Source organism: Hermetia illucens, chromosome 3 (genome assembly GCF_905115235.1).
Source record: "Hermetia illucens chromosome 3, iHerIll2.2.curated.20191125, whole genome shotgun sequence".
Taxonomy (NCBI): Eukaryota; Metazoa; Arthropoda; class Insecta; order Diptera; family Stratiomyidae; genus Hermetia; species Hermetia illucens.
The window spans coordinates 159990842-160009532 of record NC_051851.1 but is presented as its reverse complement, the minus strand read 5'-3'; the positions used below and the strand labels follow the sequence as shown (position 1 = coordinate 160009532).

General features: G+C 41.6%; 1 protein-coding gene across 3 annotated transcripts in view; it reads right to left on the bottom strand.

The window, feature by feature from the left end:
• Nucleotides 1–10503: 10503 nt before the first annotated feature.
• Nucleotides 10504–18691, bottom strand: part of LOC119652300 (thrombospondin type-1 domain-containing protein 4) — a 160704-nt gene continuing 152516 nt past the window's right edge. The window contains exons 2-7 of one of the 3 annotated variants that reach the window (XM_038056302.1): nucleotides 18349–18535; nucleotides 13240–13438; nucleotides 12954–13153; nucleotides 11811–12878; nucleotides 11602–11752; nucleotides 10504–11537 (exon numbers count right to left, since the gene is read on the bottom strand). In XM_038056302.1, coding sequence (XP_037912230.1) covers nucleotides 11380–11537; nucleotides 11602–11752; nucleotides 11811–12878; nucleotides 12954–13153; nucleotides 13240–13438; nucleotides 18349–18390 — 1818 coding nt within the window. In that variant the 5' untranslated portion in view covers nucleotides 18391–18535 and the 3' untranslated portion in view covers nucleotides 10504–11379. Of the gene's footprint in view, nucleotides 11538–11594; nucleotides 11753–11810; nucleotides 12879–12953; nucleotides 13154–13239; nucleotides 13439–18348; nucleotides 18536–18691 lie in introns of all 3 variants that reach the window. The other 2 variants (XM_038056300.1, XM_038056301.1) reach the window with 2 other exon arrangements.

The following is an 18691-nucleotide window of genomic DNA, read 5'->3' as shown; positions in this document are numbered from 1 at the left end:
TGGGCGTCAGACTACGTGAGTCCGGATGATTGGCAGTGAACACCACCCTAGACGAAGTACCTCGGAAAATCTGGGCATTCTCCACGGACTATGCAACACGCAAACTGAACTTCACGAAAGACTTTGCTGTGGACTTTCCAACCAGAGCAAAGTGGAAGACGTGTTACAAGGTTATGACACAGTATTCTTCACGAGCAGAACAAAGATGGCCTGTGGAGTCGGCGCGGGGGTTTTCTCGAATCCACACAGTGTAGCCAAGTCGTATGGTACCCCAGGTTTCGCGAGTGTATTCCAGGCGGAAGTACTGGCGATCTGTTGATGGGTGGAGTGAGATTCGAGCCTCAAGTGTAACATAGCCATTCTAACTGACAGCCAAACGGCCATCAAGGCCTTTTACGGCACGAAATCTTCCAGGCTGGTGGGGCAGTGCAGAGACGCACTGAACCGTCTGGGCGGCATGCTCAAGGTCACTCTCCTCTGGGTTCCCGAGCATAGGAACAAAGAGGGGAATGAGCCGGCTGACGGATTGGCCAGACAATGCTCTGCTCTTGGCAATCCTTCGGCGAATACAGTCGGTATTCCGCTGGCGGCTGCCGGGGGCCGAGTGTACTCGCACTACCTAGCAGCCGCGGGCCTAAGATGGCAAAGGCTTACGAACTCCAAGTCATGGAGAAACTGACCCGGTTATAACAAAGCCCGATCACGAGAGTTCCTGTGCCATACGCGTGCAAATGCATTCAAGTTTGCGGCGGTCTGCACGGGACACTAGCCCATAGGGGACCATGCCGTTGAGCTCGCATTGCCGAAGCTGCGGAGAAGGAAGGGAAACCCTGATGAACTTTTTCTGCGATTGCCCAACTCTAGCTAGAATCATTGCTTTCAACTCACTAGGCGAGTTGTACACTGTTGCTAGATTCTTTACCGTCCAGCGTATACCTGGTGCTACCTTTGTCCTGAACGATCTCAAGTTCTTCTTGTCAATCACTTCTTGCATCTTCACACTTTCCGTCTGCTGACTTATCACCTCTTGAATGGTCATCTTCTCTGGCTTTGCATTATGCTGCCTGGTATTCTCACCCTGCTTACAAATTTCTTCTTGCTGCTTCCGCCTCCTCCTGCGATTTTACATCTTCACTTATGATCTCCTTTCCATAGTCATGGTTTCAGTATTAATTACCTTCTTACTGATCACTGCTTATGAATTTCGGATATTCTGACCAGTGCTCGCATGCAATTTGTCAACTTCCTCCTGCCATTTTTCACTCTTGGACCACCTCTTCCCATTCGGCTTTGAAACCTCATTGGTGTTCTCACACTGTATCTCTTCCTTCTGTATACTCACTTCTTGGTACATCGGCTTTTAACATCCTGCCGCTCTAGACTTACCTCTTGTCTTTCCATACCTTTCCTGGGATCATCCTTCAAATACTCTGAACCTTCGATTTGCTGCTCTGCTATTTCTAGAAGGCCCTTTTGTTCTTCAGTCACCTCATGTAACCTCTGTAATTTTTGCTAACCTTTCATTATGTCGTGCTCTCCTCTTTTCCACAAATTTTGCCTGTCTTTCGTCTTGTCGTGTGGTTATCCCTTTCTTAAATCGTTCATTTTATTGTCTTGTAAATTCTTCTTGTTGCTTTCTAGTCAATTTTTCCATTCTACATATAGCTTGCATTCGAGCTGCTATGTCGTTGTTGCTTACCTTGGAAGTTCCAGCGACCTTCCATAGACAGTGTAGGCTCACACTGGAATTCACGTTCCCCGACATTAATATCTCACGACCTCAGTCTCCTCTGTCATTCTGCGTTCCCGTCGTAGGGAGCTCTAACGCTGACAACTCCCTTTTCAACTGCTCTACTTTCAAGCTCCCAAATTTAACTATTTTGAAATATGCAATCCCACCGCCGTCACCAATAGTTACGTCCTTGCTTTACATATCTTGGACTTGTTCGCACTGATAAAGGGAACAAGTGGTTCCCGAAATATCGATATTTGCAAAATAAAAGTCAACACGTATAATTATAATAATTATAGAACAATTCCTTCAACTTGTACAATTCGAGGTGTATTTACAGCCGACGCGATCTGTTCTAACTCTCGAATTAGAGTGACTCCGTAGACGGTTCTGTGACCCTTTTATACCGCGCGGAACATTCCAGAAAACTACTTTGCGCCATTGACAAGATCTCCTTACTGGCATTAGAGCCATCTGTTAACAATTATCCTAACTAAATATTCGCCCTACTGTTATATAATTTTGCTGTCGTGGCTAGTTGCCATTAATACGACCTACATAAACGTCGCACATAATTTTCCCCAAGGGATTTTCGTCACAATATTTCCCTCCTTCTTGACACTATTATCTTGTTTTTGTCCATAAATTAGGCGCAATTTATGATGATGCTGAGGCGAACAAGGATCTTTGATTAATACCTATTAAATGCCTTATCTTCACCGTAAATCAGAGAGGCCAATAATGGGACGTGTTTGTGCTGCAGCGGTTTCCGGACAGCATCCGTCCTGACCAGGACGTACGTGCATATGTCCAGCTCCTTCAGAGCACAGGTAGGTGCGGATGTGTGACGGATGGTAGGTGTGGGTTTAAGGCGGTGGAGGTTATCTTTCAGCAGACGCAGCAATCCAGAGTCTGTGAGACCGCGTCACTTGGGAGCCTTGGGTTCTCCCCGTATATCAGCTCCGCGAGGCTGGCAGCAAATTCCTCTCGGCGAGTTGTTCGGATGCCAAGTAGGACGAGAGGCAAGACTTGAGTCCAGGACTAATCGTCGTGGTCCATAATGGCGGATTTCAGCAACCGGTACCACCGCTCTAGCATCCCATTGGATTGCGGCTGGTATGCAGTAGTTCGCTGGCGTTTGAATCCCAGGAGTTTGCCTAACTCCAAAAAAACGGTCGACTCAAATTGCATTCCTTGGTAAGTGATAATCACTGCAGGGACACCAAAGCGGGGGATCCATTCTCGACAGAGGGCTTCGGCAAAAGATTGCGCCGTAATATCCTTCAGAGATATTGCTTCAGACCACCGCGTAAGCCTGTCGATGATTGTGAGGCAATACTTAAAACCGCGCGAGTCTCGCAAAGGACCTACGATGTCGAGGTGTATTGTGTGGAATCGCTTTGTAGTGCGTGGGTGAAAGAACTTGTTGGTCCACAGCAAGCTTTAAAACTGCACATATAACGAAGTTTGTGGTATTTAATTGTCTGGTCCGGTTTTTCTAAAGATAAAGTGGATGACATGAAGACATTAGAAGTTTATAATTTTACCTAGCATCACACCGCTCCGTAAGTCCATGCACCATTATTGGTGACAGGAAACAACTGACTAGGGTTTCGGTTGATTGATAATTTTTTCTGGTGCGATAAATCTGGTCCTGTGCCCACGCTTGGTAACTGATTTCTGTTTTTTTTTCACTTTTTCGTTTCTGTATTTTCATGTAGTCGGTTAATACCTCGTCTTTTCCACTCCATTTTATCTCTGAATGACACCCATCCACTTCTTCATCAATAGCACTCGCCTACAAAAAAGGTCCCGGAAAAAACCAAAAAAAGTTTCTCGTCGAACCTGAAAGTTGAAGATTGATATTGGAACACTGGCTAAAGTTGGCCCTAACGAAATTTCGCAGAGAAGGTACGCCGTCATTCGCTTGAGATCATCATATTATTTCTCCTCTTTGCATGATTGTTAGCCAGTATTTCAGATTTGAAGGGAAAGAGTGTTCCATTTATGAAATATATATTTTAACTTGCGAAACCTTCGAAAAATACGAATTTCGGCTCCTGGAACTCATGGGAATCAAAGCATTTTTTGTTCTGGCACGACTTTATAGGTCCCTCTCCGGTCCTAACCTACCCTAATTGACACACATTTATCATCATCATCATCATCAACGGCGCAACAGCCGGTATCCGGTCTAGGCCTGCCTTAATAAGAAACTCCAGACATCCCGGTTTTGTGCCGAGGTCCACCAATTCGATATCCCTAAAAGCTGTTTGGCGTCCTGGCCTACGCCATCGCTCCATGTTAGGCAGGGTATGCCTCGTCTTTTTCTACCATAGATATTGCCCTTATAGTCTGCCTCGTCACATTAGTCACCAAAAATATCATAGGAATAAAGGAAGGAAAGAATAAATCGGGAATGTTAATAAAAAATTATATGATGATTATATTAGCATTTAATTTATTTTAATTTTAATTCATGGAAGAGTTTATTGTTATAGTAAACCGCGCATACCCTTTCCTCGCATATTAAATAATTTCGATCGGAGTGTTCACTTCAGACAGAGTTGAAGGTGGTAATACTTTTACTTAACTACACCGAAACAAAATCGCCAAATAGTGCTTTACCAGATAAGAAAAATCCCTTAAAGATGCTTACATGATGGCTTTCAATGAAAAATTCACCGTTGAATTTTTTTACTAGGAAAACCCGGCTCTTGAATCTAAAATGATTTTTCGATGCCAAATCATAGGCAGTAGCACTTAAACATATAAAATATTTAATAAATTACCAATTTTTTTCGCTAACATATAATGGCTTCACTATTTTTTTACCCCCACTATGTTTTTTTTCTGGAAATGGAGTACAATAATTGTATTTGTTGTTGATTAAATAAAATATTTATATATGGAAAAGAAATTATATCGATAAATGGATATTATTTTTATGTGTTACACAAACGGAATAAAATAATATAAAGACAGAATGGATGAATGCAAAAGAGAAAATGGTTATGTTATTAATAAAACAGTTGTTATTCCAACTAAAGTAAAGCAATTGATTCGAAAGCGTAAATGTGAATAAAATAAAAATAACAACAAAATGCTATAAATTGAAATGAGAAAACTGAATATAAACTCAAAGATTGAGGATAGTGTATGAAACAAAGCTATATCTATATATGAGAAGTAAAATACATTATGATATACATAATATATAATTTATATATAAAAATAAATAAATATAATATGTATCATCAAGACTATACAACAACAAAAGAAAAACAGCAGAAAAAAATAGCAAACATTGTGTAAATCATAATAGAATGATATATAAATGAAGATATTTTTATTTTTTTAGACTAATAAGTTATTAAGTTTTCGAACATATCGTTTATATTTTTAAGAGTTTGTTTCGAAAGGCTATATATACATACATAAAACATAAGGAACGTTCAGTTCAAAGCCATTAACAAAACTAATAAAGAAAATGATTATATAAAATAATAAAGAAATCTGAACAGAATTATATTTCATGAAAGTCAAATAAAAAATACAAGAAAGCTAAACAGGATAATGGAGACAAGCAAATATAGAATTGAAATGACCTAAACATAATTGTATAAATCAACAGTAACATAAAACAGCAATTATTAATCGAAATAAGATTTAATAAGATTATTATAAAATTGTAAGAATTGCAGAAACAAATACTGATGATAAAAATTGAATAGTCATGAGAAAACAGAAAAACATGAAATAAAGGAATAATATGAATGAAAGAGAACAATTTTGTAGATTAATTGATAATTTGTGTTTTATTTCTTAGCGAATTTTGGATTCCGAAAAAATATTCTATAATACTTCTATAAACACAGGAAGAGACACAAAGTTGATATTTTTTCCTTCTACCGTACCGACTGAGGGGGTTGGGATTTCCCCGAACTGAAATAGTTTATATTTTGCCGGTTGATCTAGATCCAGATAGACAACAAAATAAAGAGGAACTGGTTTAACTCAAATTCTTAAATAAACATTTTGACAAATAACGCTGTAAACAATCACCCACCCACCGTTTACCCTATACTAAACCATCAGTCAAGATATGATACTATCTAATCGTAAAAATAATACACAGCAAAACAATATGACGCCAAGTGACCCTGAATTTTCATAGCAGGAACTTCGAATTTTGGTATAAGGACTCTCACTTCTGTCTGCATGATCAAAAATGGTTAAAAAATATTGTTTGCTCCCTAATATATGTATGTGTATCCGCAGATACACCAAAGTAAATACCACAAACATTGAAAAACTGAAATTTAGATTTCTTCTGGAAGCACTCTACATTTCTCGTGGTCCTAATATTCAGACCATTTTAAGATTTTGTATAAAACAAAACCTTATTAAAATCGGTTTACTGTCTCTCTGGCTTTTTTTTTGAAGAGGTGGAAATCTTCAAAAAACACTGGCCTGGACACGCCAGCGTGTAGGATTATTACCCACTAAAACCACCCCCAACTCCCCTAAGCCCTGTAAAACTACCATACGGTATTACATCACAGGGCGGAGTCAGCTCATTTGAGCTTGGTCTCCTTTCGTCTCTGCGAGGCATACAGAACCGCACTTTTCTAGTCTCCACTGCCTTTCACATTTTCCTCTGAATAGATGCAACTATGGAGCTGATCGCATCCCCGTCTTCCTGACATGCTAGCATTCTTCGCACCAAATTTTCTGGTACGAGCACCTCTCCCAGAGTCTCCTCTAGGTTATTTCTTTCCTCCACAAATCTTGGGCAGTGAAAGAATACATGCTCTGGGTCCTCTGGGTCACCATTGTAGTTTGGACCAGGTGAGATACCTAGTTTAAACCTGAACAGGTGCTGACGATGTCCTCCATGCCCCATGAGAAGCTGGGCAAGATTATAATTAATCTTACCGTGCTCTCTCCAACCACTCCTTGATGGCAAGAATGAGTCTGTATGTCCACGGACCCTTTCCCGAGCGTTCCCAACGCTCTTGCCATCTGTTTGGAAATATCTCTCTTTCGACGTTCCTCGTCTGCGGTAAAGGAGAGATAGAACTCGTATAGAAAACGAATAGTCATCTCATCTGCCAAGATGTCAATGGCTGATATCCGCAACATCTCCCTCCAAACTGGGGTCGCATAGAGCATTATTGAGGTCACCACCCTGGCTATAAGCAACTTAGAGGTATGACATGGCCCTCCCATTTTCGGCAGTATCCTCGCCGTGGCCATTCTAGCAGTGGATGATTTATTGTAAATATACTGCACGTGCTGAGCTTCCTGTCTACCACCACCCCCAAGTATTTGATTGTCGGGCTGGAAGTGATGATATGATTCCCGATTCTAATACAGGCGTAATTTCTCTTCCGGCGCTTAGTGATGAGGACCCCTTCTGTCTACCAACTTCTTCCGCTGGAAATATTCCCTGGGATATGCACGCTTCGAACAACTCAGCGAACATGTCCGGCCTGGATTTCACGGCAAGCTTAAGTGCCTTATTCGGTGCTCCGTCCAGGCCCGGCGGTTTATTGTATCCTATTCTACCGCAGATTTCCAGCAGTTCGTCCTTCGTGACTGCCGGAATTGCCGTCACATTCAAAGATGGTTAGAATGTGTTGGTGCCCACCTCTTGCTGAGGAAATAATTTTTTACAAGACTGAAGGGCACGTAATCTGCGGAGATGATCGGCCTCTGAATCATCCCAACACGATTCTGTAGGCACTTCCCCACGGATTTACGTCCGCTTCTGAGCAACGCCCCTTAAAGCATTTCCTCTTGCTTCGCTGGATCGCGAGCTTGAGGGTTTTGCGGACTGCCTTATAGGCGCACTCTTTCTGCCCCTGATCGAGTCTACCTAACGCCCTCAGAGCCGCTCTTCTGGATCGGTGGCAGGCTGATCAAAGGCAAGTCATTTTATCATTCCCCCAGTAATTTGGTCTTCTACTGGGGGGGACTTATTAGATGCTTTGACGATGCATTGAACCACATGAACGACTCTTTCGTAGAGGTGCCTACTTTATTAGGTTGATCTAACCACACCTTTATGTAAGACTGCTCATCAAAAGCTTTTGCAGACCAGCCTGAAATCTTTTACGGTTTCGGGCACGATAGCTCTTTGCCCTGCGGTTCGACACATGTCTCAAAGAAGATTACCTGGTGATCGCTGTGGGTGTAGCGTTCGCTGACACTCCAGGACATACCAAGGTGTTTACAGCACCTTCGTTAGCCAAAACTATGTCCATCTGCGCAAAAGCTTCTAATAAACTGCGCCCCCTTGTATTTGATTCTCTGCTATCCCACTCTAGGGCCCAAGCATTGAAATCACCAGCGATCACCTTTGGGCTTCGTCCCCTTGAGTCGACAAAGCTCATTTTCTCATTGCAGTGAGAGGCTTCCTAAATTCCGGACATTTACCATTTCCGGCAATATCTATTTATTTATTTATTTATCCTGCCTTTTTTTAATTCACATTTGGGGTCCCTATTGCACTCTCTGGTTGTGTAGGCTTTCTCCCCACATCTTCTGCATCAGTCGGATCGATCAATGCTGCTGGTGCATACCTTCGCGAAGTGTCCAAACATGAGGCATTTAAAGCACCACTTTAGTGAAGTTTGTTCTCTTAAACGGCAGACAACCCATCCAATCCGAACTTTTCCGGCAACCAACAACATCTGCGCTTTTCGTAAACCCACAACAGACTCCTCGGCAAGTTCCTCCAACTTGAATTGCTCCTTCAGTACAAATTTCTGCTTTCGATGTCACTTCATGTTTTTGGGCACGCACTGTGGCATTTTCCTTAAATGAGTTTTTCACTTGAGTGCGAAAGTCATCAGTTTTGCCTACGTTGGATCTTTCCAGCTCGAACATGAGATCCCCTTTCAAGGTTCTTCGGATTTTAGGTCGGGATCAGCTTTGACCTTTTTGAGTATGTTTTATTAATTATTATTAATTTGGCCTGTACCTTATCCTTTACCGTCTTTGAGATTGGTGGAGATCTCATAGCCGACGAGTGTCTTTTGAATGGATCCCTTTCTTGATCCTGAAGTACCTCCTGTTGTCCCGCATCTTAAACATATGCGATGGGTATTATCACAGTTTTTGTCGTCCAACGATCTGCCTTCGGTTCATCTTTGTTTGGTCTTGTTACCGGTATTCTCGGTAAGGTCGTACTTCACTTCAACACCTCCTCTCCAAATCCAAATCACTAGCATTATATGCCAAAGTGGCCACGTTGTCCACCACCGAAGCACTGCGTTCGAGGGATATCGACGACCGGGAGCACGCTTGCGACAGAAGAGATCTGGCTGGTCTGTCCCTCCGTCACACGTATTTTCCTCGGAGACTGACACCAAATTTGGCGGAAGGGTGGGAACTGTGAACGCTCACGCATACAGGGGGTTACATCCAGTTACGTCGAATTTAAGGGGAGATCCCCATACATGCAAAAAGGGAGTGTAAATATTTTTTCACCAAATGTAGTCATGTGGGGTATCAAATGAAAGATCTCGATTAGTACTTTCCGAAACCGTTTTGACAGTTGATAGAAAGCGGGGTGTTTGAGAGGTCGAAAGTGATAATTTTTTTAACGGAGCCATTCTCAAAAACTGTCAAACCGCCAAATCTGAAAAAAAGTGGCACTATGTGGTGGCTAGGCTCTGAAATACCTTCCATACCGATATCCATTCAAATAAAGTGTGTTCCCTCCACCTCCTAACTTGCTTGCCGTAATGGATGAGCTTTCGAACATTAAAGTCCCCCACAGGACCATCGAAAAACTAGATGCGTATTGGTATTGGACCAGCGCTATAGCTAATTGTAAAGACGTACAGAACGCCTCATTTTTCGATATTTGCCGCGGAACTGCAACTCAAGCGCATTATGTTCGTCCCCATTCATAACAACAATAAGAGCCTTCAGTTCCCTACGTTCGTCAATTTTATAGTGCGCCTTCGCGACGTGGCCAACAGTGTCACTTTTCCCGGAGAAAAAGGAGCTTTAGTGGCATTCTTATACTCATCAATATTTCATCCGGTCAACAAAATAGTCGGGTTACGTCTCTATGGTTGTACTTGAGTACCTGTCCCGTGGACTTAATCGCACGGTCTTCTTGAGGCACGGATTGATTTGGTGACCGCAATCAGAGCCTCGCTGAGGCAAGTGCAACGGTATCAGTGTAAACTAAATGCATGGTTCATTTTTATTATTTATACTGGTGGATTCAAGACCTACCTAAATCTCTGCTGAACTAAGGAGTACGGCGCCCGTGTTCAAACGTAGCACCACGCCGAAGCCGGCAGGTCTCTGTTCGCCTGAACGTAACCATAACTTCCATTAAACACTTACTAGTAGGTCATCCGCTATAATGGAGCTGAACACACATTAGGTAGGAATTATCCTGAAACATGGAAACTCAGAGCTATTTCCGGTTCCATAACGTTTCGTGACCAATTGCGACTTCAGGTAGGTCCTCGTGCAGACTGGGATCTGATCACTCTAATACGGGAGGGGGAGGCAGGTCTTTATAAGATTGAATTGGAGGAAAGTTTTCACCTCTTTAAAAAAATTGAGTGAGTGCTTAGCTAAAATTAGGGGTCCGTGGACCAAAAAAGAGGAAAAAAGGTTTCTCTCTAATTATTCAGGTCCATCGTCACCACCTAGGAGATCTTCTGTTCATCTAACACCCTTACCGTTGGACTTTAACCCTCTTCCCTAGAATAATTCTCGCAGAAAATTAAAATCAAATATCAAGTGTTCTAACTTAACGTTATATTTAGTAAATGATACGTTAAAATTATTAGTATATCAACAATAGTACATGTTTTTTTTCAGAAATTATCATTTAAGAAGGTTCTTACTTCTACAGTGAACGTACTCATCTTTCAATGAAATCCTTTCCTTTCTCAAAAAAACAATATTTAAGCTTTGGTTGCTACAAGCAAATAGTATCTATTACTATTCATTATTATTTACGCGATGTTTTCCGTTTCAGTGAAATTTTTGTTTAGCGGAAATGAATACAAATAGTATTTAGAATAATTACTAAACTAATTTACGTCCTTTGGAATAGAATCGACTTTGCAAATCGTATAAATTGAATAAATAATATGGAAATACACATAAGACGAAAGCATGTTTTCTCCTTAAGAATTAATGCGAAAGCAACTAAGATAGCATTTCTCAATTATATTACTAATTTGCTTAGGAGACTTTAATACAAAAAACTACAACTAATTTTTTATATTAAAAATAGTTTTGAAGTTTTATTTGTGCATTTTATCTTTTCAGTTTCGAAAATTAAGCGAGATTTGAAAATTATTCTGGGAAAATGCAGCAGAAATGAATAAGGATTAAATGCGAAGCACGAGACTTCTCTCCTGTGAACACAACTGCCAAATTATTTACCATTTTTGTAAATAAAATGTAATTTATGAAATTCTACTACGAATCGAATAACAACAGAATATAATTCAGTTATCGCCTTATGAAAGGGATCCTCTTCGAAACCTTATAAATGCTAATTACTCCTCAGCTTATCCTTAGAAAAGTAATCATGACAAAAGATAAACTAACAAATATAAAATTAAATAAGTAATTTGTAATTTGGTAATCAAAATTAATTATTAAAGGCTATCCAAATCTGTGGTACTGCAAGAATAGCAACATGTCTTCCGATAATAGTCGTAACTGCACAACGGAGAATTTGCGACTCTATGGCAATTAGAGAATTCATCAACGCAAGTTGGCTGTATATCATTCTGAATGAGATCAACGCGTGGGTCTATTGAAAGATAAGTATCTTCAGTGTAAAAATAAAAAAAAATGTTTGCAGATTTACAAGTCACCTTCACACTTATGTGTGTTACAACCGCGGTAGATTGGTTCGCGCTCAGCATAACGACATTTCTTGGATTCTTTCAAGGTATTCTCCCGCAAATCCAATTCCAGACATTTAACTGACCGTCGTTGAGTGCCACCATCGCAGGTTTTTGTACACTAAATGAGTTCACAATATCTTTATTTATAGACAACCACGTCAGGATAATGAACTTACCTCTGTCCATTCCGAATAATGCCACCTTGGCTTGCAGTACTCAACCTCGTCCGAGGTACAATTCTTCAAGGCAATGGGTTTCTCCTCAGGCTCACACTCTTCGTCATCAACAATCAACTGACTCCTAATGCAAATCACTTCTCGTGTCCTGGTCAAATTGAAACAGTCACCATTGCATTGGCTCCAAGGACTCGTAAACCATTCACCACTTCCACAGTTCTTCTCATTCTCACAGACCCTCGTCGTATCAGGAGTCGTTCTCAAGTCGCATCGATCAGTATTTGGAGGTGACCGATCGCAAAATATGGACCGATATTCCAGACCACTTCCACATTCAACGGAGCAGTGTTGATTCCAGTCAGACATCAACCACACCCCGCCTTTGTCACTCTCATAGGGTGAATAACGTCTTTGTGCCGAACTATTCGTTACCAAATATTCTGAAGCTCGAGCTTCATGCAATCTTTGGCGGTGTCCTCGACGGCGAACTCCAACTTTCGGGCAATCGCATCGTTTTTTAGTCTGTGGTTCCTCCTCCATACAAGCTGCGTTATTCACTTGGATCACAATTCCAGCTGCCAACTCTTGAACACATCGGACTTCCCTTTGTCTGTAACCTTCACTTTCAGCGCAGTTGCAATCACCCCAATCCTCCAATCTCCAATAAGCAGGACAAGGTTGGGTATTGCATCGAAGTATGTTTTCGTTCAACACAGGCTTCTCGGAATGAGCACATCTTCTTGGAGAAAAGTACCTAGTTGGAGCTTCCCGGACACAACGAATTATAGGAGTTTGGGTTCCACCACTACATGACTTACTACAAGGACTGAAACCAACAACTTTCCACATAAAGCGACGTTTACGTCGTTCTACTGGACGATTAGAAGTCAAATCAGGATACATATCTCCTGATTTCAACGCAATGTGACCATCTTCGGAAGAACCAACTGTGTAGTCAGCTTCACCAGAAATAGTTGAGTCGAGAAAGTCTTCATCGGATTCGCTGTTTGAGTAAAGCGGAAGAAGATATTCGTATTTGATCCCCGGATTTGGATCTTGCCCAAGGACCTAAAAGTGACCAAGCGTGAATAGACTAGTTGACACCTCTTCGAACTTACAAATAATCAGCCTTGTTATCCTTACCATCAAATGAACAGCCTCCATTGTTGGCCCGGTACATGTAATCCACTCAGTAACTCCTTCCACTTTCTCACCATTTTTCTTAGGTTTCAAACCATCAATACGTTGATATTCAAATATGGCTCCTCCAGCTTCGTACACTCCGCTCGATGAGACAGAATAATCGCCATTAATCACGAATTTTTGATCACTGGATTTTAGCACTGGAAAAGCCACGACAGATGAATATTATGACTGAACTCAAAAGGATCCAAGAACTCAAAGGTTCCAAAAGACCTAAGCAACTTACCTAAGTAGTTGATGCTATTCCTCAGCTCAGTTATGGAAATATTTGAAGCACCTGCTGGAATAGTTGCGACATGAACATATCCACTTGGAAGTGGATCCTTTGTGAATATTCCAGAAATTGGTCGGCATATTAATCCACCACAAGGCACCGTTCCACTGTTTGCGAATGACCCAGTAATGACACCACTTGCATGAATGGCCTGAAATTAAAAGACACCATTTAAAAAATCAAATTTTTAAGATCTTGGTTATTCTATGTTTATATTGTGTACTGTATGACCCAGTAATTTAAAAGATACGTTCTTTAATCTATATTTGGAACAGTGGTCTCCAAGGCCCTGGTAATTAAATCAAAGCCCTTTAAACCTGGTACAAATGACTCAAAACTCTGAACCGGACAAAATTAATTTGACCTGAATATCAAGGACGAAGATTTAGATACAGAATACATTTCACACAAAAATCATGGGTTGTGGGTAGGGATATCGGGGGCTTAAACTTCCGACATGCTGGCACGTTAAATGCCAATGGAAGTGCTAGACCCCGCTACTACATGGTGGTCCCGAAAGACCTCCAGGCTATCTTGGTTAACGATGGGGATACTACAGCGGCCAAACTAACCATTAAAAGTCAACAGGCAGATGAGGAGATTCTTTGATATGCTACTTTTTTCCCATATAAGGTGGACAAAATTCTCAGCGGGACATTCATCAGAACTATCCAATATGCCAAAAATAGAGGCGAGGGGGTTACAAAAGAATGTGATGTTAACGCCCACTATATATGCGCGAAAAGCAATACTACATTTACCAGAAGATGTCTTCTTATGAATGCAACGTATTCCATTCTGCTCTACGGTGTGGAAGTACGCGCTGATGCTTTTGGCAAGAAGCGGTGTATCGTAAGCGCCATGCTCAAATGGAGAGATGGGCAGCTTTGGAGGTGACGTCCACCTAATTCACTGTCTTAAACCCAGCTATGATGATGAACGTATAACCATAAACAAGCGAAAGGAAGGAAATTCAAGGGGGGTGGTTGCTCGCAAAGACTACAACGTACACTAAATGAGTGGCAACTCTCTTAGCAAAATGAAACAAGAGGCAGATGGACTGTGAGACTCATCGGCAATTTAAACCCGTGACTGAATTGAAAGTATAATAAGACTGATTAATTCATTACCCAACTTCTAATTGGGCATGGAGTTTTTCAGTCCCAGACTGACGACGATCACATATTTTTCTCTTGCTGAAAGCGGGATGGCATTCCCTAAATCGGGAGAGTGGGGAGACGTTTAGTTGGTAGCCCGATGGTGCGCCATTATGGGAGTACAAAAATCCGCGCCAAAATGCATTCACACAAAAAAAAAAACCAAAGTTAAAGTGTGACTGCCATGCGAAAAACTGCGTAGACCACAAGGGTGCCCGCGAAAAACGAACTCCAAGTCTTAGGCGCCTTTAGTTTCAACTAGCATTGTCTTGGTGAAAACGGACTATAACGAGATCGGACTATTTGCTCCGGTAAAAGTACAACCATAGGCACCATTTATAAAAATTTAAACAAAAGCATCAAAAAGTAAAAAAAGAACAAATTTCGATTCGGACCTTCAAACCTTGAACCCTGACCTCATCGATGGAATCTGAACCTCTGAAACCTGACTTAAATCCTTCTTCTATTCAACAATCTATTTCTGACCCAATCTATGACAAACCAACCGAAGCAAACAACTTCTATCAATGCTGCAAAAATGGGGTTCCAATATTGGCCACCTGCTGATATCAAATTACGTCCCTTTAGGAAAAATAACCCTTTTAAGCAAGCCACACAGGCAAGTTGCTACATTTGTATCAACGCAATTTTGTGTGACATTCATAACGAAGAAACGCCAGCGGTTTTCTGATGACCCCTACTTCTGAAACCACTTGGCTCGGGTTGCACGGCTAAATGAAAGTTTTTTACCAATAAGTGAAACTTATACGGAAACACGAATCGATTAGGCAACGACATTGAGTAGCTCAGACAGTACTGCAATAGGGCGGGTCTGCAGAAGAAAAAAAAGATCCCCCCTTCTTAGTACGCCGAAAATTTTCAGCGGTCAACCATTGCATATTAGTCGTTATGTTGGAAGGACACCTATCGCCGCGTGAGGAGTTCCTTCTAATTTCGCATACCCTCTTTATCCCCTAAGGGCTAGATTCCACCTGATATTAAAATGCACCCTTTTTAATTACCTTTACGAGGGGTGACCACACAATTTTTTAACAGGGTTGGGAAGGGAAGACCTCCCGCTTGTCTCTCCACACACGCTGTATGGGGTGACCCTACAATTAACAAAATGCTGGGGATCTAAAACACCGAAAACTCCCTCTCTCAATACAGGATGTTATTCCAATCGGGGTCATAGAATAGTTTTCCGTTGGGGGTAATTGTCTGCATTCGCACAGAGCCCCACTGATACCTGGTCGCCTCACTGTGTAAGCTTAACCTTACCGTGCCATGTTGGACTATAACACGGCCGACTTTTTAACCCTCATCCTCATGGGAATCAAATGAATAAGCAAATTAAAAACATGAAAAAGATGAACAATGACAAAAAACAAGGCGGAATCCATACTGCACACAAACTGATCCATCAGGCAGAGACAAATCTCTCGCATAATGATATCCTGGTGATTACATCCAGGAATGGGGAAATTAAGAGCCCACGCAGTTGAGTGAAGCTCAACATTGACTTACTACAAAAACCGCGATCAAATAAAGTTCAACCAGAAAACAGGGACTACCAAAAGTACGTATGACGTCAGTACATCAAACACGCCTCAGCGGCATAGGCAATAAACGACACTTGCGCTATCTGAATTAACTAGACCGATACATATAGTGGAACCGACGAAGAGGGAAGTGGCGGAGATCAGCTGTCAAGAGTTGAATGCTGCCGAGAAACCCAAATCCGGAACCAGCAAAAAGGAAATCCAGCAAAAGTAGTAGTAGTGACCTTAAATATACGAGTGCGGTAAAGGGCATCCTACTACTATGCCGAAATCATTTGTGGGGCAACAAATCATCGATGTCGTGCAGAGCTCTTTATGACTGGCATACGCTTCCGACTAGGTCTTATACTGATAGACTACGCGACGGAAGTCACAAGGAAAGGAACTACAATCCCTAATTTCAAAGCTGGAACGGAATCGAACTGTCTATATGTACAGGGAATGATATACCAGGGGTACATATGACGACGTATCTTCTCGGCCTCTTAGTTGCTCAGAATAAAGACATTCCCGAGCAGTTATAGAGAGTTTTTAGTATCAAGATGGAGGGCAGATTGCTAGAGACAATTAAGTACCGTTACTGTGTCATCAACTATAGATTTAAAACAAAAACCGAGAAAATATACTTCGGAGCACACATCGATAAGAAAGCCTAGCGAGATCCACGACCACCATCCATACTTCGGTATTGGAAAGGAGTTGCAAGCATTGATGGAAACAATCGCTAGTAGCAAGGTAACCAGGGTAAACCTCAATCATGCAAAAGCTGTGATTACAGCAATTACAAGCGTAATTTTCAAGGACAACGCCGGAGTAGTGCGCGTTCAAGACCTTGGTTTTCCCAGGGGCAGATTCATGGTCTGCAAGGAAGAAGTAGATCAGATCACATTTTCTCTCTGCGGCAAGCGATGGAAAAACTGTTGGAATATGGACATCAGTTGCACCATCTCTTCACCGAGGCTGACCCTGACCAATGTGCAAGTCCAGATAAAAGCAGCAGGATCACTCTCAAAAGCATTCAACATCAACAACGGTCTAAGACAAGGGGATGCCCTATCATGCGTCTTCTTCAACCTGGCCCTAGAAAAAATGATTCGTGACGCCGATGTAAATGCAAGAGGCACCATCCTCATCAAGTCCACCCAACTATTGGCCTACGCTGACGATATCGACATCATGGGAAGAACAACCCGAGAAGTACAGTCTACCTTCATTCAGATCGAGCAGGCGGCGCGAGATCTTGGACTGCACATTAAGAAAGGCAAGACGAAGTATATGGTGGCAACGTCAGCGCCAAAACCAAAGGAACGAACAACATCGAATCGCACTGGTCAAACGACTGACGTTGACGATAGGAGACTACAACTTTGAGACCGTTGATAATTTTTAATATCTAGGGTCGAAAATCACAACCGATAACAGCTATGACGATGAAATCCGCGCACGGTTGCTGGCAGCCAACAGAGCCTATTTCAGCTTACAAAAACTGTTTCCCTCGAAACGTCTCACCATATGGTCAAAGCTCTTACTATACAAGACGATGATCTTGCCAGTCCTTATGTATTCCTCGGAGACTTGGGTTCTTAGCAAAAAAAAACCGAGAACTCTTGACCGCGTTCGAGAGAAGAATCCTCCGAAGAATTTTTGGCCCCCTATATAAGGACTGACGATTCCGTAGCCCACATAATGACGAAATGTATGAGTGATACCAGGACCGTCTGGTTGTCGATAAAATCCGGCTCAACAGGTTGCGGTGGGCGGGTCACTTAATCCATATGGATGAAGATGATAAGAGCCAGTTGCGGTTCCCTTTAGACGAGACCCAAATTCGCCGGAACTTGCCGTTAGTTTGGCGAAATTGGTGAACACCTTCTTGAGTTGTCCCTAATAGGCAAGAAATATATAATATGGGGAACTCACCAACATTCGTGACCAGCACCAAGCAACAGGTATAAGATATAACTCCAAAGAGTACTGTGTTTTCGGATGAAAGAATAATATTCTCAACATTGAGGGCAACTCTGAAATAGGAACAATAGCAAGGGATCCCAGAGGAACAGATTGGGACTCTCACATAAGACACCTGAACAATACCTTATCTATCTAAAATTGTGCGGTGATATCAGCGGCGAAGCGAAACGGAAAACAATGGTAGAATACCTCAGCAGAGTCACCATTAACGCATACGAGGAATATACCCTGGTTGAAGAGGAACCTAAACAGAATAAGAATGGAGGTCCGACAACCCTTCAACCTGATGAAACAAACCGGATGTTTTATTATTCTTCGTTGAATAATCTTTAAAACAAAAAGATATTTTGTGGAAGTAAAAAAATACTTACCGAAAGTGCCAGCAGCGCCGTTAAAATTTTACAAAAAGTCATTTTTGTCACTATAATTTTCTCTTTGTTTTTTTTTTTATAAATAATTAGCTGTCATTGCACGTTTCATATTATAAAGATCCACAAATAAACATTATTCACTTAAGTCTTATCAGTCACAATTCTAATTTGATTGGACCACCCTCAACTAGAATTAAAAGTAAGGTTTTCTTCTAATTTCTACACAACTTTGACGAAACAAAGTACGCAATTAACAAAAAGGATTCAAAGATTCACATATGCATATAAGTCCAAGGATTCCAATTGGGCAGTGTAAGCAATATTTCGGCTGAAGTATTGTGTA